The sequence below is a fragment of the Crocodylus siamensis genome, chromosome 7 (assembly GCF_052110815.1).
Source record: "Crocodylus siamensis isolate JL-2025a chromosome 7, ASM5211081v1, whole genome shotgun sequence".
NCBI classification, from domain to species: Eukaryota; Metazoa; Chordata; order Crocodylia; family Crocodylidae; genus Crocodylus; species Crocodylus siamensis.
The window spans coordinates 94,340,912-94,365,902 of NC_143401.1; the positions used below are offsets into that span (position 1 = coordinate 94,340,912).

The 24,991-nt window shown below is 47.5% G+C and overlaps 1 protein-coding gene across 2 annotated transcripts in view; it reads right to left on the reverse strand.

Annotated features, from left to right (window-relative positions):
• The window catches only part of SORCS3 (sortilin related VPS10 domain containing receptor 3), a 432,841-nt gene that overhangs the window by 101,161 nt on the left and 306,689 nt on the right, over positions 1–24,991 (reverse strand). The window contains exons 6-7 of one of the 2 annotated variants that reach the window (XM_090057528.1): positions 18,433–18,497; positions 8,603–8,721 (exon numbers count right to left, since the gene is read on the reverse strand). In XM_090057528.1, coding sequence (XP_089913654.1) covers positions 8,603–8,721; positions 18,433–18,497 — 184 coding nt within the window. Of the gene's footprint in view, positions 1–8,602; positions 8,722–18,393; positions 18,498–24,991 lie in introns of both variants that reach the window. The other variant, XM_090057527.1, reaches the window with a different exon arrangement.

Here is a 24,991-nt window from a genome sequence, read left to right on the forward strand (position 1 = left end):
CTTCCCCAGAGGTGCTAAGACGCCCCTGCGGCTACTGGCATAAACCAGTGCCTAAAAGCTCCAATGTGGCCCTCAATCATTCCTGTGGTCTTTCACACGGCATCGTGCAGGACCTATAATACTAACACAATACACAATTATCTATTCATGAGCATACATCTGTCAGTATACTGCAGCCCTGCAATGGGCTTAACACTTCTTGGTGCTCAGCTCCCTCTAGCTCCTGTTGCAGTCAGTGCTTTATAGGCTTGGTACAAATTTACTAATGCCAAACCATTCATTTAACTCAATTGCCTGAGATTCAGTGACTTCAGACAGTTTCCTCTCTACTTAGAACAGGCCATGGAAGCTCAGATACAGTGGTGCAGCAGTTAGAGATAAAATACTCTGACTTTTTCATAGCAACTCCCATACTAAACACATCCACCGTTGCACCAAAGAAATCAAACAGACAGCACAGCACAAGCCGCACTACCTCTGCAAATTGCACAGAAACTGACTGAGAGATGTACATGATTGTACACATTAAACCTTCTTTTAAAGGATTTCAGAGGAAACATGATTTAGTCTGCCAAGGCGATCCTTTTACATCTTCTGATGCAGATGCTGCTGATACGGCAGGCACAGTGCTGGGGGAAGGGGAGGGAGAAAGAGATTTAAAAAACCCCACACAGCATATAGCATCCTGTAGAAGGATTTTTTTTTTTTAAATAAAAGCAGGAGGGGGGTGTTAATCAATTTTTACTGACAGATGTTTAGCTTCAAGTTCCAAATTCAATAACATTTGGCACAGTAAAGATGAAACAGTGTCAGAAGCAGATGAAATGCACACAGCAGCAAATAAGAAAGTGCATGAGCCTGTGTTGCTCCTAATCTTTACGGCTTCACTTTATGAAGGGTTTTTAACTAGCACCTGGGATGTACTCTCTCTCATGTCTATCCTACTTCCCCACTTCCCTGCAGCAGAGTTCTGTTTTGCATATTAGATGGGGGCAGGAGAAGCTGTGGCCACCATTACTCACCAATAAAACAGGTGTAATCGTGTTCATCATTTCAACATCTTCATCCTATTAGTTTCATAATAAGCTTTTAATGATTTGTTCAATAAAAGACTGGAGGACCAAACCCTCCAAGTCAGAGCAAGCTCCATTGTCCCGCCGGGCCATTCTCTCTGCCATCGATCACAAAGATGAAAATCAATGGCAGCTAAGGAGGGTGAAGTTAAAAATAAATTGTGTGGATTGATTTCTGTTAGGACCTTTTGGCTCCTGGTTAAGCGGGGTAGAAAAAAAAAAGAAGGAAAAAAATGCGTATTTGAATGCAGTGTGTTTAACTTCCATGAGAGGAGACACAACGAGCCATGGCTTGGAAAGCAAAGTTTCAGTCTCCCTTAACCAGCTTGTTTCACTGCTGTGAGCTCTCAGGATAACAAAATATCCCTCCCACTGCAGGGGCAGGGCTGGTCTCAAATGTCTTGAAGGGAATTTACTGCTTACTGAAGGTGTTACATTGACAGCCCTGAAAGCTCAGGTCAGGTTTCCATACCATAGGTACTACATAGCTATCCACAATCCCCAACAGATTATAGCAGGAGTGGGCAAAATATGGCCCAGGGGCCAGATCCGGCCCACCAGACCATTTTATCTGGCCCGTGGGGCACTTAAAAAATTTAGAAAATTAATATTTATTTGCTCCTGGCTGCCTCTCAAAGATGACAGGATCCAGGGGCAGTAGGACCCAGGGGAAGCTGGTGGCAGGACCCAGTAACAAGGACCCCCCAGCCCCACCCACCAAAAGCAGAAGCCCCTGCTTAGCAGAGGCTTGTGGCCTGGGACCATGGGGCTGCTCCTGCTTCCTTGCTCTGGTGATGGAAACGCAGTCCTTGACAGCTTGCCAAAACTTGGTAAGTGGCCCTCCGCCTGAAATAATTGTGTGCCCCTGCATTATAGTCTGCTCCACCCACAACACTGCCCTTGCTTCAGAACCACATGACTAGTAACACAGCATTAATCATGTGCTTACTTGGAAGCATGTGCTTAAGTCCCATTAAATCAAATGCTTTCATCCTCTCCTGATTGTATCATAAGAGCAATAGTAACATTTTTCTGAGTCAACATTTCTAATGTTTGAATTACAGATCTGACCGGGAAAATATTTTCCCTTCTGAGTAAAATTTCAGTGGAAGTGGCATATTTTGGGATTGTTTGGTAGCTTTTCTGTTTGTTTCTCTGGGAAGATAAAACCAATCCAAAATATGTAGCTTTACATTATCTATCCAAAAACAGGAACAAAACCTCAAAAAAATTTTAAGAGTTGTTTTTCTCCCCCCTACAAGCATTTCCATTTAATCCAAAACACCATTTTCCATTGAAAAAATGTTTTACTTGACATTTTCAGCCTCAATTAATTAATGGTGGTTGCTATTTAAAAGCCAATGCTTTCCACAATTACCATATATGCAGATAAACCTGCGTAGTTACTATGCATAAATGCTGACTTTGAAGAAGGAATGGCTACATGCATTTCACGAGGGGTTTTCCACACAAAGGACAACTGAGTTGGTTCAACAAGATGGAAATACTTCCCCGCTATACGTGTTGAGGAGCAGTAAAGTATCCAGATTTTTACTGCATTAGCTGCATGCAATTTGCAGCAAGTAAACTTCCAAGGAGCCTGATCTGTGGAAATTCCAGATCTACTTGCTTTTGCTTATACCAGTGAGATGCAATTCCAAATAGCACTAGCAAAGAAGGGCTTTTGAAAGCAGGCCTTCTGCCTGCAAGCTGAGAAGACATCTGGTAGAAGTAATTTATGGCAGAGAGGGAAGAAGAGAATCCAGTGGTCTACAATATGATCATGTGCAGAACACTTTCCCCTCACACTGCAGCACATATAGGCTGCTAATGATAAAGCTGCTGCTCCCAAATGATAAGGCCACAGGCTCCATCTTAATCAGAAGAATGCTAACCATGGTTCAATTGGCCTCCCTCCTCTTTTCTGTAACAACCATCTTAACTCCTACATTATCATCATCCACCACACGAGTGGGCACCACCCACAGCAATGGCTCTCAAGTCATTCTCCTGGTCCCATCACCCCCTGAAACAGTGACTGATTCAAGGGGCTTGGTGATGCAGCAGGTGAACGGGGGTCTTCCAAGCTGTCACAGGCCATGGAATCACTTGATTTGAAGAAAACTGAAGGCAAGAGAGAGCAGCTCCATTTTAAAGATGCCCAGGAAATTGGATAACAAATGGAATATGGTAGAAGGTGCCATAATCTGAAGGCGAATGGCAGGAGAGACACCGGGTGACAGACAGTAATGATGATTAACAACGCAGTGCCTGTGCTCTCCAGGAGCAGCCTGCTGCCCTTGCTTGAAATTCATCTTGCTCAGAGCACCTCAGTAAATACACCGCATGGACAGGAGAGGGACAAGGAGTCTGCAGCCCGGCTCTGTGAAGGGACGGAGATAATGATAATTTACTGCCTCCCATCATGGCTTCCTTTGGTTAATGATGCAAGGAATTTCCAATTTAAAGTGGAAATGAAGCAGATGTTGAAGCAAACAGCAAACTCACAGATCGGGGGCTGCTGGGGGAGTGGGGGGTTGTAACAGGAGCACTTTGCTTCCAGTGAGTTCACATTACGGCACTTGGATCTGGAAGTAAAGTTCTCCAAAGGTCTGAGTTAGCTCCATGGGGTCAGTTTGGAGAGAATGGGCACAGGGCACCGACTTCAAATCAAGTGCCTGACACCCCAAAATGCAGGGGTTTTGGGTCTCACCACCGTATTCCCAGTCCAAGAAAAGACCCACTCAGTGCATCTATACAAGACGTTTACTGCGGAGTTGCTTAATTAGCTGAGCAGTAAAATCTCAGTGTCTCCACGTGCAACCCTGTTAGGCCACAGTAAACCAATAAATGCTGCTGTAGTTTAGTGCTTGTCAACACAAGTACTATCTGATGGCAGTGTTATGTGATGCCCTGCAACGCATGCGTAGACATAGACAGGGTGGCTGGATCACAAAGGTGCTTCAGTGCAGGGGCTGCCTGCCAACTAGCCCCGTACTGGAGCACCCTCGTGCCCCAGCCAGCCCCTCTGTAGCATGCTGAGCCAGGTCAGAGCAGATCCAGGCTGGGAGGCTGGCCCCAGTACCCCCTGCCAGCCCAGGCTGCTCTAGGCTGGTTCAATGTGCTCCAGTCTTGAGTGCACATGTAAACACAGCACCTGGGAGCAATAAACTCCAGTGCAAACTGCACTGGAGTTTATCCAGTCAAATTAATTTCATGCACAGACACGCTCATTGATTTGTTCCTTGTCCTGCCCTGCTATGCTGGGTCGAAACAGTTCAAGCAATGTAGGGCTATCCAGCTATTCTGAGTCAAGCAATCATGGAGCATACCAATTGCTCCTCTGCACGGCTCTACTAATGTTAAGACATTTGGTTCTAGGAGAATGGCCAGGCTGGGCCAAAGATCTAATACAGCCCCAGGCCTGGGTGCACAGGGCTATTAATGACCTGACAAACTAAAGGAAGAGAACAACTGGAAGAGCAAAGCTCAAGGCAAGCTTCTCAGCCCATTTGTAGCCGCTGTAAATCTTGTGCCACACTCTGAATGGGCTTTTATTGCTGTTGTTTAGAACTGGTAGGAAAAGAAAATGCTGACTTCCCCACCCCTAAAAAAATGACTTTTCAGCAAACTAGAAACCCTAATGGGAAAAAAATGCCAAAACACCCAAAATGTTTTCTAGTTTTTGAAAACTTGTTGGTTTGCAATAACCTGGAAAAAAAATTAATGAAAAAAAAGAAAAATTAGCTTTCTTGGAAAATGTGTTTCCTACCAGACTCTTCCCTTTGTTGGCATTGTGGGAGTTCCCCGAGCTTTCTGCTGGGCTGTGCACACACATCTAACAAACAAGGTCTGTCCCATAGGGTTTATGTGTGCTTTACACTGGAGTCTAAAGCAGGAGTACACCTAATTTCCAGGAAGTCAAATGTGATAGAGGGCTGCGTACTCTCTCCAGGCCTAGTACTAAATAGTGGAATCATTTCAGACCCGAGTAGCCAAAGGCAGCTATTAGGAAGGCTATAGCACAGCTATAAGAGACAGTTACTGGTGTTTTCTATTGCGTGGCCACATAACTAAAATCAAAACAGAACAAAAGTGCCATTGACCTTAGCAGAGATGCTGAGCTGATGCGTCACAGATGGCCCTGAGATTAGTTACCTCGACTTGGAGCCTTAATAAAATATTTGGAGTTTGGGTTTTTTCTTGCAACTGGCACGTTTTGCATAACACATTGTTAGATGATATCAAGCATGCAGTAAGGGCCCAATCCCAGGTCTGGCTGTATCATAGCAACACCATGGACTTAGGTAACATTTCACAAGTGTGACTAAGGCAGGATTTTGCCTTAAATATGTACCACAGGCCAAACTGTCTGGTCTAAGATATACCTGTGGAAGGCACCTTATAAACATCATAAATAAATCAGATAGAAATGCTGTAAAATTCTTCTCTTACTTTTCAGTTCATGTGGCACAACTCCTGAAATGTGGCTAGTCCTTCCTTGGTAAAGAGCCATTCACCGGTTTGTATGCTTTACCTGATTCTCCTCTTATCGGTGTCTGATCTATGGACAAAAGTGTCCCATCTTTCCAATCTCTCTTCATATAAACATCTTTCTATGTACTTGATCATTCTCATAAGTCTTTTCCAGGCTCCTCCTAACTCTGCAAAGTCCTTTACAGATGGTCAGTACTACGTAGGTCAGCCTACACAATGACAAAGCACTGAAATATGTATGCATATTATTTTCACATAATTCTCCAAACCTGATTTGCCTTAAAAACAATTTGTTGTGGGTCCATGTTGAGTTGTGTAGCTTTACAGCTGCTGAGATTCTAACCCTATAGGTGGGCAATTATTTTGGCTGGGGCGGGGCCTTAATGAGTTTTGGGGACCTGTCAAGAGCCACATCTATCTCTTTCTGTCTCTTGCTCTGTCTGTCCGTCTGTCTGCATCTGTCCATCTTCCTCTCCTCTTCCTTGCTGCCTGTCTTTCTCTTCTCTCTCTCTCTCTTCTCTTCAGAGGAGAAGAGAGAAGAGAGGGGAGCTTTCCCTGTGTCAGGAGCACGATGGGTCAATTGTGGACGCTGCCAGCAGATTCTGTATTCAGGCTCACGGCATCCACAGCTGATGCTGCCGCCTGCCCGCTGTAGCAGACACCCCGCCCGGGTCCACAGCTGATGCCTGATGCTGCTGGGCAGAAGCAGTCCTGCTCGCCTGCCCGCCTGGCATAGAGCTGCCAGCCACCTGTGAGCCAGATCCTGCGAGTTGGCAGTCATCCACCCGCAGGCTGGATCAAATCTGGCCCACGGGCCATATTTTGCCCACCCCTGCTAGAGACCTATTTATGAACTCCATTGCAATAGAGACTCAGTCATGAATAAGCATGTAGGTGGGCACGATGCGTCCCAACAGCTATCTGTACGTCAGCAGTGTTGCTTCTAATTCTTTTCCGGGTGTGGAGCAAGAACAAAGTCAGACCCCTTTCGTTTATGCTTTATGAAGCTAGCAAACCTGAACCTATTGTTAAATGCTTAAACTGCTATTTATTTAACATTCACAATAATAAAAACAAAATCCACCCATGAAGCCCTAATGAAATGCAGAGTTAAGTATTTTTAAGACAACTCATTTAGAGTGTCACCAAATATTTTTACATAGCATAAATTAGCGGCTGTTAATTTGAACCCACTGGGCATTCTTCCAGCGGTTCGTCAGGCAGACAAACCGCAGTGCCATGCAGGCTTGCCCACCACTGGTACAAACAGCTCGATATCCTGTGCCTTTTGATAATGCGGTCGAGCACTAAGAGATGAGATGCTCCCATCAAAGGCAGCGCAAGTCAAAGGGAGGCAAAAGCCTTGAAACTCTCCAGGCAGCAGAGATAAAAAAGCCAAATGAAAGCTGGCTCCCTCCGAGCCCTGCTGTATTAGAGGTGTTTACCAAAATATGTATTGGAAAATTGGTGCCTCCAATTGCAGATAAATAGCTTATTAAGTAACTGGAGAATACGTTTCTCCATGTAGTTCCTGGAAGCAGGACCACTAACGATTTCTAAGGAACTGTATCCCCACCCCCAATCTAGGCACGGAAATAGCAATCTTCCCTGTTAAACAATCACTTTAAAAGCTATTTCAATAGAAGCAGCAATTTTCCACCAGTCTAGTGCACGTTAAGGGAAAAAGGAAACAAGGAAAGCCAAACACAAGAAAGTGAGATTTTTACAAAGAGCGTGTTTCATTTTTAACCTGCCCCCCCATCCTATCCACACTTTTAGCTCGATATAAGCCAAGATCGCCACCACCCCTGAGCTCTTTGAGCTTTCTATCCACTGGTATTCATGACAACTTGGACCCCGCTGTCACCCAAATAGTAAGTACTCTGCAGCTGCCCTTTGCTATGGTGATTGCTCATTCACTCTCCTCTCTGGAAACCATCCAAAAGGAGACAGGTTGGGCGACTCTTCCCCATGCACCTTGCCTGTCTTCAGTTTAAGTGGCACCCCTTTCAGGATCCGTTCTCCTCTCCCCATCCTCAGAGCTTTCCTTTACCATGCATCTTGTGTCCGGCTATTTTTCACTTTGATTCCGCCTTAAATCATCCTTCCTTTGTAAACCAACTTGCCATCACCCCCATAACTTCACCTTCCGCGGAGACGTCTCATGCTGCCTCTTTGACACTGAATCCTGAATCAACTCTTGCATTTGCCAAAGTGGCCATTCACTCAACTTTGCTTTTATCAGGCCTTGCTCCTTTTCTTCTCTCTCTATTCAGTTTATTGTTAGCATCCTGGCGTTTTCCTGACAGCCACAATACTTTACACTTCCACGCTGCCCTCCATCAGAGGAACGCATGGCTCTTAACTATCACTCAAAAATAACCCTTGGCAGGGAGATATTGTCATATTCAGCTGGGAAGAACGAAGGGTGAAGTAACACATTACACTTAGACCATACTGAGGGCACTTAAAACGCAAGTGCCCACACATGAAAGCTTGTTAACTTGTACTAAGTGCCTTTTGAGTGTCTCAAAGTTATGCCACTTCAAGCAAGGGTTAACTCTGGGCCATGCTGCCTACCTTGTGTTAGGGTAACTTCAGTCTGTTCCACGCAGATAAAAAACAATTTCAGTCCTCCAGCATCCCAGGGTGCACCGCTCCCTGCTCTCCCCCTCCACCCACACACTCCCAGAGCAGGGCTAGTGATCTGGATCCTAGACCCCCCTGCTCACCAGCCCCTTAGTGGGAAGTCAAAGCTGTTGTTCACTGCACGAAGTAACTTTAACACCGCTTCACAGTCCATCGATTTAGTATGTGCAGCATGCAATTTCACCCTCAATAAAGTCACTTGACCAAAGCTACACAGTAGTAAATCTGCGACGGACAGGTACTAACCTCGGGTCTTCCCACTGCCTGTTTCATGACATAGCTGAAGACCATCCATCCTCCCTTAGGCAGAAGCAACAAGGCTATACAGCACAGGATCCGCACAGCCTCAACCCATGCCACGTTCACATATTGCATCGGCGTACCTGAATGAAGACGTACTCGTCCTGGACAACCAGCGAGCTGGTGTCGATGGAGCGCAAAAACGGCCCGCTCCTGGTTGTCTCCGAGCACTCCTGGATCCGGCAGGTTATGTAGTGGGCATCTGCAAGAGGAGAAGGAATAGGCTCACATGAGAACCGCCTGCCAGGCTGAAGGAGGGCTCGGGTCTTAGCCCTGGCTGGCATGCAGCGTCTTCGCCAGCCTGGACGCGAGACTTAGCCGTGTGTTTCAGTTTCACACTTCAGAGCTGAGGCTGAGCGCGGACTGAGCCGGGAGGGACCTCCATGGTTCGTTGGGACTACTGTATGTACCGGTTAGGGATTTAGCCTATTGCTGGCGATTGAAAAAGAACGAAGGAGACAGTCGCTCTACATGCCCTATTGCTTGCTACCGCAGGAGATAGACATTGGGCTTGACAGACCTTGCTCTGACTCAGTATGGCAGTTCACAAGCGCTGCACGGGCATCTCTCCAGGGCTCTTGTCCCTGGATGCTTACTATAAATGCAAACAAGCAGACAAGTTTTATTAGGCTAAAAGAAGAGAAAATGATATCACTCCAACCCGCAGAGATAGGTTTCCCCCCTTCTGTCCTGAGCGCTATGTGAACACATCTCCAACCTTCCCAACTTGCCGTGGGGAAATAAATTAGCTTTAAAATGCACGCTGAACATTTATTACAGCTAGCCTGCAGGGAAACAAGTGTGGCCCAGGTGTTATCCTACCACAGATGTCCCGCTGCCTCTCATTCAGTCCAAGAAACCATGAGCTTTGGGACGAGAGCTGAGCTAAGCTGTGGTGTTACCACACAGGGACAAAGAAATCCAGAGGGAAGAAGACGATCAGAAACTAATCCAACCCATAAGCGAGGATGATGCTCTCCTGAGCACCGAAAGCTCAGACCAGGGTTTCAAAGCTGATGTGGAGGGCAAGGAGGAGTCGGGGAACTGATCTGGAGAAGACCATCCCACAATCTGATCATCAGCGCGCTAGGTACTTTCTGTCGCTTCAAAGCAATTCGCAAGTGTGGTGCCGTGCAACTCATTCACGGAAAGGACGTGGACTTCGCACTGGTGTCTTGGGTGGGAAAAGGGAGGCACAGCAGAAGGGCCATGCCCTGGCCAGCATCACTGGCAGGCACTTCTGGACCCCACCACCTCCCTTAACAGCAAGGCTCTGGATGTTAAGCTGTTCCCTGCCCTTTCATCCTGAGGATGCCGGGCGGACCCAAATCAATGGGATCTGGCCATTAGTATGCAGGTGTGGGCTGACCAGTGCAATGGGAAAACAAAAGAAAAAAAAAAAGGAAAGAAGGAAGTCCAGGAATGATTAATGTTGTAGTGAACAACCCAGGCTACACGAACCGGTACTCTGCTCCCTTGACGGCATCCCTGATGCTCATATTTACCAGCTCACTTATCTTCTGAGGGGCAAGGTGGAGGGAGAAAGGAATAAGTGATCAAACAAGCAGCATTTTCATCTTGGAGGCAGGGACTTTATTCACAGGCCACGATCTAAATGCTTGATCAAGACAGTGGAAAATGCTGACACGTGGAGATGCGCAGGAAAGCACAACTTTGCTGATGCTGGCCTCTTGCTCTCCCGAGCACAGAGGTAGGGGAAAAAACAAACTAAGCACTTCATGGAGACGTTGCTGGAAATGTCGCTGTCTGTACGCCCACCGTGACTCCCGTTGAGTTGGCTGCTTCTTTACCTACTGTACTGATCGGCTGCCTGTGTGATGGAGCAAGGTGGGGAAAATCATTAAAATTTCCACCCAGGGAGAAGAGAAGACCGAGGGGGATTGAAGAGCAGCCTTCAAGTCCCTGCCGGGGGGCTGCAAAGAGGATGGGGCTGGGCTGTTCCCAGTGGTGGCAGACAACAGGACAAGGAGCAATGGGCTCAAGCTGCAGCAAGGGAAGTTGGGGTTAGATATCAGGAAAAACTCTCTCACAAGGAAGGTAACAAAGCACTGGACCTGGTACCAAAGAGGTTGTGGGGTCTCCATTATTAGAGATTTTTAAGACCCAGCTAGACAAAGCCCTGGCCGGTCCTATTTTGAGTAGGGGGTTGGACTAGATGTGACTTCCTGAGGTCCCTTCCCTAAGTTTTCTATGATTCTATGAGATTTTAATGTATGGTGACTATGCTTATTGCTTCTGAGGTGTGAATATACAGCATTTACCCTTGAACTACTTTGGAGAAGCCCACTTTGCAGGGGGGAGGGGGGAGCAGAGCAGCCCTGGGAGGGAAGGCTGCAGGGAGGGAGGATTCGTCCCTTCCAAACACAGGTTTCTGCACTCCCTGGTTTCAAGAAAAATAGGGACTTTCTACGAATTGAGTTGAATAAGATGCAATGCGTTGTGTATGGCCACACAAGTTGTTGGATGGACCTTGCTGGCTTGAGCTCAATATGGTGAAAGAGAAACTGAGACAGCAGCCAAAGAGGCAGGTGAAATCTAGGCAGGGTCTTTCCACCTAGAAAAAATGTCTGCTGGCCTTAGGGTATGGACACACTTAACACTCAGCAGCCCCATTTAAATGCAGTCTAATTGTAAAGTGGACAGACCCACAGCCCCTTCAACTGGTTTAAAGCCACCTAGAATCATTCCAAAGTCTACCTGGAAAATCAGGTACTTTTCTGAACCAGTTCACAGTCCCCTGGCTCAGTATTACTGAGTAGACACCAAAGCATTCAGGGACATGGGTCTTGGCCACCACTGCCAGGGCAGCATGGCACCAAGGCCTTTCCTGCTCTGTCCTTGTAGGAGCTTTTGTCATGCTTTTAAATCTGACCCCAGCCCAAGTGCAGGGAGGCTGGATCTGATGATCTATAAGGTCCCTTCCAATCCCTAACATCTACGAAACTATGAAACACCGGGGCAAGGGCAAGAGAAAGGTTATGGAGTATTTTATGGCTTTGGTGTGCGAGGACCTCACGCATGCATGGGGCTGGGACCAAGGGCTGCGAGCTCCCTTCCATCCTACTTTCCTCTGCCATGACGTGCTTTTTCCCCCATTGTACTTGGAGCGCAAGGCCCTTCTGGAGTGGATAAAAACAACCTGCTATAAAACATAGGTCAGCTGATCATCTACGGATTGTCACCTTCCAGCATGCATGGCCTGACTCTCTGCAGACCCCTTCCCCACTGAACATGGGGAGAGCAGTGGGGGTGGGTCCGGGGTTGGTTTTTTTTGGAGACCTGTTACCTGCAGCCCATGCACGGAGGACCTTGTTGCACGCTGTGAGCCGCATACATGTGGACTGGTGCTAGCGCTAACTCGAGTTTGGGGCAGTCACACATTCAAGCCAGCAGGGGCCTGGAGGACTGAAAGGTGAGAATCCCCCCGGCTCCTATTTTGGGCTTCCCCCCTGCTCCCTGCCCCCAGGACCCCCCCTCTCCCCCTCTGCTTCCTTGTGGCTGCCTGCACTGTCTGTCCCAGGGGAGCAGGCAGGGAAGGGTTAACTTGCCTGCCTGCAGCAGCAACCAGGCAGGCTGTTTAACCCTTCCCTGCCTGCTCCCCCGAGATGGACAGTGCGGGCAGCCACAAATAAGCCAGAGGCAAGAGGCAGTGAGTGGGGATTTGGGGTGCTGGGGAGGGCTCAGAGAGACAGCGGGCCCAATCGGGCCATTGGGGAAGGGAAAGGGAGTAGACAGGGTGTGTACACTAAGGTGTTGCCTAGGGTGGCTACACCGTAGTGTAACGTGAGCTGCCTAACGAGCACTTAAAATTAGTTTCAGATGTTAATTTGTGGACAATCCAAGTATTAAAAGCTCCAATAGCCGCCCCAAATTACCATGTTACAAGGCCCGAACACAGCAGTTCGGCTATTCTTATCCCTACAAAAGGTAGGTGATTTGCTGCTGGTAGGTGACAAAACAGGAGGAGGAATAAAAACCTATCACAAATAAATGCAAATAAATCACAAGTGTTGACATGACAACCAGCTGTCTGCCTACTGGGAAATATGTCATTTTGAGTGTGTTACACCAGTAATCAAATGTATACAAAGAACAGTGCCTATTTAATATTCACTGGAAGGCATAAAATGGGGGGGATGGGTGCTCTCTGCCTATTCTCCATTTGGTTCCTTATTTAGTTTTATGGATTTTATTTTATAAAATAAAGACTACAAAACAAAACTATCACCATCACCACCACTACCACCACAACATACATCTTCCAACCTGGATACAATAATGAGCTCAATCTTATCTTTCTTGCTGGTGTCCTTTCAGAAAATGAAAGATAATTTACTGTAAGTGTAGGATTAAAAATGACTGGGTGTAACAAATAGCCACACCCAAGTGCAAGCTAAAGTGGTTCTGCCCACTGTACTGGAACCTAAAGCAGGTATTTCAAAACACGGCAGGATCTGACTGAAGGTAGACCCCAACTGGAAACCCAGGTCAGAACAGGCTCAGGGAAAGTTTTGAATACAGGAATAACATCAGAAACATCACTGAGATGCCACGAGGCTCAATGCAGGCAAAGAGTTAGCTGCCTAAAATGGGAGTTAGGTGGAATCATAGAAAATGAGGGTTGGAGGGGACCTCAGGAGGTCCCATCTAGTCCAAACCCCTGTTCAAAGCAGGACCAGCCCCAACTGCATCATCCCAGGCAAGACTTTGTCTAGTTGGATCTTAAACACTCCGAAGATGAAGCCTCCAGCACCTCTCTGGGTAGCCTGTTCCAGTGCTTCACCACCCTCCTAGGGAGAAAGTTCTTCCTAATATCCAACCTCAACTTTCATAGTTTCATAGTTCACAGTTTGTAGGGTCGGAAGGGACCTGAGCTGATCATCAACTTCCCATTGCTTCTTGTTCTGTCATCTGTCCCCACTGAGAACCATTTAACTCAGGTAGTAGTTGAAGGCTGCTATTAAATCCCCCCCTTAATTTTCTCTTCTCCAGACTAAATAAGTCCAGTTCCCTGAGCCTCTCCTCATCAGACATGTGCCGTAGTCCCCTATTTTCATTGCCCTCTGCTGAACTCCCTCCAAGTTGTCCATATCTACAAAAGGCGACATCTAGGTAAAAAATAGATATCCCCTCAGCTGCCCCTTCACCTTGGAAACACCTAAGTTAATTAGGACTATACCTGTCTGACATCTAAGGTCCCGCTGTGCCTCCACTCCAGCACACAACCAGAACCACCTTAGGTAGAGCAGCTCAGCACCCATCTTCTGCTTACGCTTTACTAGGATCCAGAAATCAGGTGTTCCTGTCTCTAATTCCCCAGAGGGCCCTGATCCAGGAGGCATGCTTATAGAGCATGGTTAGCATTCACAAAATGCAGTGGTGGCCATTTTATTTTCAAATGAAACCTACAGACGTGTGGCTTCGCCCTGTTGTCATATGACAGCTGAGTGGTTCGAGCATTCAAGCAGGAAATGGGAGCCCTGGATGAGAAGGGTCAAATCCAATCTACTCACCCACAAGAAGAGCACCCCAATGACAAGGATCTCAGTCAGTCCAATTAGGTGGCACTCTCCACCTTTCCTATGTAAGCCAGGCAATTCTGTAGCCAAGAATGCGATATTCATTGCAAAAGAGGGGAAGCACAAGTGGAAGCATGACTCTGTAGCCCAGTGTTTTAGGTGCTCTACTGGGAGTGTAGGCAGACCAGGTTCTTTGGGTAGCTGTGACGTCTTTTATTAGACCAACTAAATTGGAAACATTGTTCTTCGCAAGCTTTCAGGTACAAACTCCCTTCTTCAGACATAGGAGGGTGTTTGTGCCCAACAGCTTGCAAAGAACAATGTTTCCAACTATTTAGTGACAATTTAGTGAAACTTTTGAGAGAGTTGGTCTAATAAAAGCTACCACATCTACCCAACGTCCAATCACGTCTGCCTATGTCCTTAGACGAACATGGCTACAACCATCAACCCCAACTGGGAGTGTGAAACTCCTGTGTTCAAGTTCCTGCTCTAAGGACTACATGCATTTTACATGATGCAGCAATAGCTTACACATGATACAAGACCCATGGTTCTGGGGAAAAAAAGCATTTCCTGTAGCCCTGAGACACCCAAGTCTCAGCTCCAGACACACAAGGACTAGGACTTTTCCCTGTCCTCAGCATTTCTTGTTGATTAGCTCAAAGCAATTCCCTGCTCGGCAGGTTGCCTGTTTTGGATGCCATTCTTGAACGTGTAAGGGCATGTCTGTACTGTTAACTCATCATGCCAAACTGTGTTTCAGGACTGAGGAGGGGCTCAGTGAGTCCCATCTTTTGCCTAAAAGAATCCCTCTTCATGCCAACTCCATGAGACTAGAAGCTATCTATCGTCTCAGCCCTATGCAAAGCAAGGTTGATGCTTTCTGGGGTCGGGAACAAGGAAGGCAACTGATAGCCCCCTTCTCAGGAAGCAAGACAGACCTCAGGTTCATGGAAAGCTGAGTGGTTTAACAAGTGAAGGAAGGCAGCATGAATTGCTGAGCATAAAAATAATTCAGTGTGCCCTGATACCGTCTGCGCCAGCTTCCAAAATGTGCCTCACATGCCCTCGTGCACCGGTTCTTGCCATATGCCCTGCCCATTTCATTGTCTACACCCTTATTTTACAAAACACCTGATGTCTTAAGCAAGATAATGAAAGAGAATGAAATAGGCTGGGGTATCATGAGAACTAATGAAGAAAGATGTGAAGCAGATTTGGGAAGCTGAGGTGGAGGATATCAGATCTTGAGACAGACCAATGCAACAATGGGAAGATAACTTAAAAACTGATCTGAGAGGGATAGGGACACCTGGATGCCCAACTTTGCTGGGATCACCGGACCCCAACTGACTTCCTGCCCTTTGGGCAAGGGGTGGGACCAGATGATCTCACGAGGTCCCTTCCCCTAATGTCTACGAAATCAAGCAATCTATGAAACCTATGAAATCTAGGTGAAGATAAAAAAAACTCTGGAAAGGAATTGTGCAAGATGAGGAGATAAAAGGCTCTAGCTGAAACGGTTGCAGGGTCTTGAGGCCTGTGAGACAAGAGAAGGAGAGTGTTCTCCCAGTGTTTCCTTGAGCTTGGTTGACAAATTCTGGTCGAACACCATTCCACATCCTGCTTAGCCCTTGGTCCATTTGCTTTCATTTTTATTATCAGTCTGGAAGAGAAGAACTCGTGCAGATCATACAACTGGTTCCTGACCTGCAAAACTTGGACCAGGCTCTGGACATTGCCAAGATGCTTGCACCTGGAGTTTGGATTTGGGCCCTTAATATTTAAAATTAAACGTGCATCTTCCCTATATAAAACCCTGAAGGGACAGCTGCTTCACTGTCCTGTTGTCTTAGCCAATGCGGCACTGGTCCTTCTGACCCGAGGAGTACACAGACCCTCACATTCACATGCGCAGGGCTGTCAGCAGCGATGCTGATAAAACCTGGCTCACAAACTGCATAGCTTGCAAAGGCCTGGAGCACCGAGAAAGGCTGTTCTCATGGGGCTTCCTGAGGTAGAAACCACAAACCTCAGGGGCTCTCCGGCCCAGTTTTGCAAAGCTAGTTGGACAGGGACGCAGGTGGTGTGCACCCAACGGGATTGCAAGCGCATTAATGATTTGCCTACGGTTAGTTGTGATGTGCAAGTCTTAGCAGGAATCAAGTCTGAACCTGAGATGTGGTTGGGCGAATTCATTGCCCAACAATGTATATTGTGATGTATATTGTGCAAAAATGAAACAGGAAAGCGAGGATGACTACACGTTTTTGGGGAAAGCTCAATATTTTGATGGATACAAAATTGCATATCCATTTTCCAACCACCCCTAAATGGAGGACCCAGCCGAACCATGATTTTTGGAGGGGTTTTTAAATGTGTGTCTGCTTCCTTCTATACTACTCCTTTCTCCGGCTGGTGGTGTGTGAAGCAATGTGGACATCTAGTGGCTTGGAGGGATTGCTACAGTCTTGCAAATCCTATTTTCACACCTCTCCTTAAAAATTCTCCTGAATTTCTCATATTGCATTCAGGACATGACTGTCTCTAAGGTGCTGCAATGCTATACAGCCCTTTCCGCCTGAGGATCTCAAAGCACCTTGCAAATTAACATGCGCGCACAATGCACGCCCGATGACTGAAGGAGACAATGAAGTGCACAGAAGCAAGGCAACTTCCTGCAGTTCCCGTGATGCAGCCTCTGCTCTAACAGGTAGAAATCACACAAAGGCTTTTGAAGGAAGTAGGGGACTTGTCTTTCTCTACTAGGTGCTAATGGCAGGTGGGCCCCTGAAGGGAGAAGCGAAACAGGCCAACCTGTCAACACACGGCATGCTGAAAAGGTCAGGCCTGGATGGCCTGTTAACATCAATCACCGGAGATATTTGACATCCAGGTTCCTAATGACTCCTGCTCCTCTCTTGTAGAGTTAACAAAGGGAAGGGGAAGGGAGAGGATCAATCTCTCCGTTGTGAGGAGAATGGGAAATGAGAGAAAACATGGAGACCCTTGCAAAAAGCTCCTATCAGTAGCTCTAAGGAGCATCCTGCAAGTTTCTGGGGAGACCAATCCATCCTCACCATCCTGAAACTATGGCACGCCTATATGCAGCTTTGCTGACTTTCAGTCATTGGCAGCCCCTCAGTCCAGGGCAGCAGAAGAGGTGCATTACACAGAGCCCTTCCCTTCACTGCATCATTAGTTATCCGGAGAGAATCATCCTGCCGTCCTCTCTGATCGGCAGAGCAGTCGGTGCTAAAAAGAGGTTTTGCAATAAATGCCGCCTTATGGATAGACAGACAATCAGGGAATTCAAACAGAATGAGCCCCAGGCCATAGCAGATTCAAGTGTAATGGGATCTACATCCAAAAGATGCCTCTTGCCCCTTAAAAATAATAAAGTCTGCTACCTCCCCATCCTACCCCCTCAGGGGATGAATTCTCCACCTGCCACTTCACCATAACGGCCTTCTGCTTTCCTACGTTTCTCCTCTATTTCCAAAAGGGCATGGTCTTCTACTGCTGGGCAGGATTGCAGTGAGCTATTAAATACCTGCGATACTCCACCCTAGCGGCAGGTGCATTTCTGTGTTGTGCCTCCTGTATAAAACTCGTAAAAACTTTTGTGAGATCTCAAGGAGAGAAGAACGGCACAAAAAAAATTGGAGGAAAAGAAAGAAAGAGCGCAACTTGTTTCTAATGCATCCTATCCAGTTGGTTAGGAATTAATTACTTAAGAATCCATTCTGCTCTGCAGACGGCCGGCTGCATTTCAGTCACAAGTTAAGTGCTTTTCTGGGTGCCAGCGTGATGCTTGCAGAGACGGGGAAGGAAGCACTCTCTCGGCCCATAAGGGGTAAGTCTACTGAGCTGGGGAGAAGGGCAGGAGGAAGTACAAATATACGGAGCTCCATTCCCCGTGTGCAGAAGGAGTGGGGTGGTTGTAAGCCATTTGCAATAGGCTCTCCATTACAAAAAGGCTTTTCTGGCACATACTGGCTAGTTTGTGCCACTCTGATGGTGTCGATTAAACCTACATCCCGAGAGTGGTAAGCCTGACCCTATATTATTCATCCAACACATGTGGTATTGAACTAACTCAATAGAGACCTGAAACAGATTGCTCCCCCCAGTCGATTTATCCTGATCTCAGCTCTTCCCAGTTTCTTCACAGAACCCAGCCCTGCCACTGGTCCCCACCCCCATGGGTTTAACAGACGAGGATGCACTGAAAATAGAGGCCATCGACCCACATCTTCCCAATCAATTAAAATGTAAATTGGGAGGAAAAAATGAGGCATGCAAAATTCAGTTCCCACTTCACCGCTCACTCAGGGCCGATCTTATTAGCGCTGGGCTCAGGCACTCACGTCCATCAGCTGTCCGGGCTTCCATGTGCACCAAGTCAGGCTCCTTATCCAAACCCGCTACGGACCTGGGGAAGTGGAGAGAGAAGGGAACTAGTGAGATACAAGGCTGTGAGCGGGGACAGCTGGACATGGATGTATCCACTGCTCTGCTTTGAGAGACCACTTTGGAATACGCATGGATTTAATAAATATATGAAGACGTCATGCAAACAGTGAGCACAACTCCACACCATCTACCCCTATTTTTCCACTGCAGTTAGCTGGAGTCAGGGGTACCCAGGGTAGCCTGGCCCGGGTCTGAGTATTTCCACAACAAAACCCTGTGTCCTCCCACACTTCTATTCTTGCACTCGCCCATGGGCATCCGAAGGGATTTCACTTATTCTTCAATACCTTCCCAAGCATTTGTGTTGGAACTTGCCTCGGGAAGCTGTAGCAAGGGCACTGAAGGACTATCAGCATTACGATGATCTTGCCTGCATCTCCGCTGCAAAGGGAGCTCCTTCCAGCTGTGGCGGGGATTGAACTCCTCTCCCCAGCTGTGCAAGGAAGCCTGGCCTCCACGCACAAACACACATGTGCTTACGGCAGTCAGGGCAAAAGTGCATGTAAAATCACAGTACAGCAAACACAGATGCGACAGTGAGGGTGTGAGCTGGTCCCCAAAGAGCTGGGCTGTCCTCCCACATATTAAAAGACTGTCCAGGAGATTGCATGTCTTATTATTTCCTTGACTTCCTTTGAAGCATGAGAACTGCCAGACACCAGACTACTGGAGCGTGACGTCTGATCATTCATTTCACGCAGGGTTGGGACCAAATTGAAACACAAGAGATGAGTCCTCCTATCATCCTAGGTGTCAGAAAGCCCTGTGTTCAGGGGCTAAGCCTCTCTCTGATGCAGAAGGGACCAGTGTGATCATAGCATCTGATGAAGTAGCCTGTAGTCCTGAAAGCTCATGCCTGTCTGAATGAGTTAGTCTCGAAGGTGCTGCCCTGCTCTGCCTACTGCCCTTTCAATAAATATTGATCCAACTGGCTGCAGGAATCATTGGCTGAACCCATCCAACACCTTGCAGCTGAAGTATAGTACATAAATACACTGGGACAGTGAAAGATGCCCTACAGTGTCCAGCCCGTGAAACCTACCTACCTACCTACCTGGATACAGCCCAGTGTGTTTCTAGGCCATTACCTCACTATAATTATCTGACGTTGCTCTGTCCAGCAGAGGTGGGAGAACCCAGGACCCCATTTATGGAGGAGATGTGCTGCAAGAAAATTGCCAGATTTTATATGAAAAGATGGGCTGGACAAGCTGAATTTAAACTTGGCCTAACCAAACTGTCTGAAGTTGTCCAGATCAGTGCTTGATGTAGTGTGTGGTGCCCAACAATTACTCTTCACCCAACAATCACTGAGGCTTTCATAGTTTCATAGTTAGTAGGGTCGGAAGGGACCTGAGCAGATCATCTAGTCCGACCCCCTGCCATGGCAGGAAAGGGTACTGGGGTCAAACGACCCCAGCAAGGTTTTCATCTAACCTCCTCTTAAACACCCCCAGGGTAGGAGCCAGCACCACTTCTCTTGGGAGTTGGTTCCAGATCCTAGCCGCCCTGACCGTGAAGTAGCTCCCCAGATTAAACATACTGTTCTTTACCGATATCAATATTGTATTGCATGATGTTTGCCAGCTTGCAGCTGGCCCCTGGGGTACCAGCACAACTACTCTTCCCCAACCAGCTCCTGTACCCAGCTCCGGGGCCAATTACGGTCACTGTCCCTGCAGTCTGCCTTCAGAGGGAAGAGTCAGCTTTCTATTTGAGCCAACTGGAGACAAGAGCATTTAGAAAGACATCCTACCTGACCTCAGCAGACCTCTTAAGGCACACTTCAGTCCAACAGCCCCAGCGACCTGGACTTCATTCATTAGATCAAGTTCAACTCTGAACCAAATCATAGTGAAGTCCACAGACTTCACAGTGAAGTCTATGGACCAAATCATAGTGAAGTCCATAGACTTCACATACATTGACCATAGGGTCTTTGAATGAGATTCAACAGTAACAGCCAAATGTGTATGTGAGGTCTCTACTGCAGGGGAAAACCACATTCTCTCTTCTGGCTTTTCCAATGACGTCACAGCCCAAAAGACAAGGTCACATTCTAGTTCCTGCTGTCACATTGATGATGGCTTACGTGCATCTTAGGGGTGCTATGGAAGCAGATCAGTGCTGCTACTGAGTGAAGTGCATACTCTAGGCACTATAATTACTATTAAGTACTCTGATTGCCAAAAGCACGTGCACCCAGCAGCTGTGACACGTGCCTTTGATTCTGTCTCTGCTCGTGGAAGTGCCACCATCTTGGCTGATGCTAGGTATTGGACTAGGAATCTCTGGTTGGCTGAAGGAAGGCATAAGTCATTACAGTTTCAGCTAAACAGCTAATCACTGCAGCTCTAAGAGACTCAAAGGGGAGTACATTGGTCTACTAATATTACCCATTGATCAGTCAACAATAATGCTGATTCTGAGTGGCCTAAAAAAGTAAGCACTACACTAAGACTCAGGAGACTTGGGTTAGAGTCTCGGCTTTCAATTCACTCTAAAGAGTGGGTCAACAGAGAAAGATGAAGCACTGGGACAGATTCCCTAGACAGGTTGTGGAGTCTCCATCGCTGGAAGTGTCTAAGACCAATGCTTGTCCAAGATGGTTCAAACAGGGACGATCCTGTCTTGAACGTGAGGTTCAGCTAGATGGCCTCCCAAAGGCCCTTCCAGCCCTGCGCCTCTGCCAGCTCCACAGCTGATATAATACACTTGCCTGACCCGGGACGGGACACTTCCCCACTCTGTGCCTCAGTTTCCTCATCTACACAATGAAAACAATACCAATGGTCTCCACTGTAAGTGCTCTAAAAATCGGTAATGAAAAGAAGTAGGCATTATTTGCTTCCTTCAGTAAATGTGGCCAGGTGATAACCTACAAACCACAACCAAAGTTTGGAGCATTTTATACTCACTATCCCGACTTCTCCTAATTAAAAACCTAAGCGCTTAAAGTCAAGATGTGCATGCACATTGCTATTTTATATCCTGAAAACATGTTGCAAAGCAGATTACAAAGATAGCCTTCCTTCTGGCACAGGGGGAGTCAAGCCTGGAACAGAATTATTATTATTAGTGCTCTACCTGATAAGAATCGCTGGTAGATGAACATTTAGTCCTAGCAGTGGCTGGCAGGGGGGAAAAAAAAATCCATAGATGTCCGTGTGATTTATGGAGCAGCTTCTTCAGAGTTAACCAAGGGGTTAGATTAAAAAGGGAGGACGGCAAAAATCAGTTTCTAATTTGGTGCAAGCTGAATTTGATACAGTAGATTGTAAATAATAGATTCCCTCTGAGCCAACCAGAGCTCATGATTCCCTAATGCTCTAAAACACTTATCACAATCCTGTGCCGCTCCGATCCCCATGGCATCAACAGTTAGGAGATTCAAAAAAAAATTTTACAAATAAAAGCAAACAACATGTGGCTATGAAAGCACATTTCTGTAGATCTCATAAAAAAGTAAAGCATTTGAGCTGGATATGGAACAACCAAATAACCCAAATGATCTCAGGCTTGGACTAATGATAGTCCAAGATGCAGAAGCAATGATGACAACGCCGAGTTGCAATCACTGAAACCTTCATTGTTTATCAACAAGAACATTGAGGTCAAAGTCAGGTCTGTTCCCAGAATAAAAAAATAGTGTGGGTTTAATTTCTATCCAACTGATTTCATCTCACTTTGATGGAAGCCAAACCCATACTATTTTTTGACTTGTTCTTCAACCACTGGATCCAATTTCAGTGCGATGACTGGAAGAGGAAGGTATTATTCACGGTGAGTATGGATATTTCATAGATTTCATAGACATCAGGGCTGGAAGGGACCTCGGAAGATCTTTGAGTCCAGCCCCCTGCCCCAGGGGCAGGAAGTCAGCTGGGGTCATAGGATCCCAGCAAGATAAATATCCAAATGTTTATTAGACTAGCCTTATGCAATCATGTGGTTCGGCACAGTAGCCCAATCATTGAGCAGAAGGGCAAAGATACATGTCTATGTGACTCATCAATATTTTTTGGATATTTCAATTGACACCAGCCCGGACATAGTGGGGATTACGGAAATGTGGCGGGACTCAACGCATGATTGGGCGGTGAACGTCAAGGGCTATAGGCTGTATAGGAGGGACAGGATAGGAAAGAGGGGTGGGGGCGTGGCACTCTATATTAAGGAGGAACACTCATCCTCGTCAATTAGCAAGGAGCCAGGGGAGGGGCACTCTGAAGTGCTTTGGGTTAGAGTACAAGGCAGTCGAGGGGAAAGAGACTTAACGGTGGGGGGCTACTACAGACCTCCCGACCAGGGAGAAGAGCTTGACCAGGAATCCTTGGGTCAGCTCACAGAGGTGGTGAAGGCTAAGGATGTGGTAGTCATGGGGGACCTGAACTTCCCGGACATCTGCTGGGAAGAGCAGTCAGCCAGGTCTGACCGCTCACGTCAGTTCTTGCCCAGAGTGCAGGACCTCCATCTAACCCAGGAGGTGCACAGCAGCACCGGGGGAGACGCCTTGTTGGACCTAGTGCTGGCCACGGGTGATGACCCGGTGAGGGGGCTGCGGGTGCTCGACCCCCTGGGCAACAGCGATCATCGCCTGCTGGGATTCACCATCCAGCGCAAAGTGGCAAAGGCATGCAGTAAGGCAGCGGCCCTAGATTTTAGGAGGGCAGATTTCAATGAGCTAAGGAGGACAGTTGGAGAAGCGCTGAGGTCCCGGAGGGGAGGGGAGCCAGGTGTCCAAGGAGAGTGGTCGCTCCTTAAGGAGACGATCCTCCAAGCCCAAAGGAAGGTAATCCCAACGAGGATCAAAGGGAGCAGGAGAGCACACAAGCCTCCGTGGCTCACCAAAAGCATCCGGGAATGTCTCCTTGCTAAAAAGGAGACTTACACCCAATGGAAATAAGGGGTCATCACCAGGGAGGACTATGCTGTAGTTGCTCGGGGATGTAGGGGGGGAGTCAGGAAGGCCAAGGCAGAGATGGAACTGGGACTAGCTTCCCAGATTCAGGACAATAAGAAGTCCTTTTTTAAATGCATAGGGGGTAAAAAAAAGGTCCCTGCTGTCCCCTGATCATACGAGTGGCCTCCTCTGGACCCTCTCCATGCTGTCCACATCCCTCCTGAAGTGCAGCGCCCAGACCTGGACGCAATACTCCAGCTGCGGCCTGACCAGTGCCGCATAGAGGAGGAGGATCACCTCCCTGGACCTGCTCGAGATGCATCTGTGGATGCATGACAATGTGCGGTTGGCCTTCCTGACTGCGTCCCCACACTGCCGGCCCGTGTTCATCTTGGAGTCAATGATGACCCCCAGATCCTTTTCTGCCTCCGTGCTGACAAGAGGGGAGTTCCCAGCCTGTAGGTATGGTGCCGGTTGTTCCTCCCAAGGTGCATCACCTTGCACTTGTCTGTGTTGAAACCCATCCTATTCTCGTCCGCCCACCCTTGTAACCTGTCTAGGTCTGATTGTAGCCTGTTGCATCCTTCCAGTGTGCCCACGTCCCCCCACATCTTAGTGTCATCGGCAGATTTGAGCAGGGTGCTTTTTACCCCCTCGTCCAAATCACTGATGAAGATGTTGAACAGTGCAGGCCCAAGGACTGAGCCCTGGGGGACCACACTGCCCACGTCCTTCCAGGTTGAGAAGGACCCATCCACTACCACCCTCTGAGTACGGCCCTCCAGCCAGTTGGTGACCCGTTTGACTGTGTGGGTGTCTACACCACAGCCCCCCAGTTTCTTAATGAGAACAGGGTGAGAGACAGTGTCGAAAGCCTTCCAGAAGTCCAGGAAGACGACGTCCACTGCTCCCCCTGCGTCTAAGGATTTGGTGATCTGATCATAGAAGGCCACCAGGTTGGTCTGACAGGACCTGCCACTGATGAACCCGTGTTGGTTGCCCCTAAGCATGCAGTCTCCTGCTGGCCCCTCCTGGATGTGTGCCAGCATAATTTTCTCAAACAGCTTGCCTAGGATCGAGGTAAGACTAACCGGCCTATAGTTTCCCGGGTCCTCCTTCCTGCCTTTTTTTGAAGATGGAAACCACGCTGGCCCTCTTCCAGTCCTCCGGTACCTCACCAGAGCACCACGAGTGCTCGTGAAGCCGTGCCAGGGGACTTGCAGTGACCTCGGCCAGTTCCTTTAGAACTCTAGGGTGGAGATCATCCGGACTAATAATGAGTATCACTCAAGCATAGGAAAAAGTGAGTCTTTTAAAACAATTCAATTTCCCATGAATTTTCTGTCCTGTTCCCTCCATTAGTTTTAATATGCCTGATGACCCTATTAATAATAAGATGACAAAAAAGGATGAGGGGCAGCATCCCTATACTATTCTTCTGTCACGTTAGTGCTATATTTCAAATTAAAATGCTCACAAGGCAATATCACACAACCCTAAGATCGTGAGAGCCCACAGAGTGTCTTGAGGAGAGTAGTAGAGACTGAAGA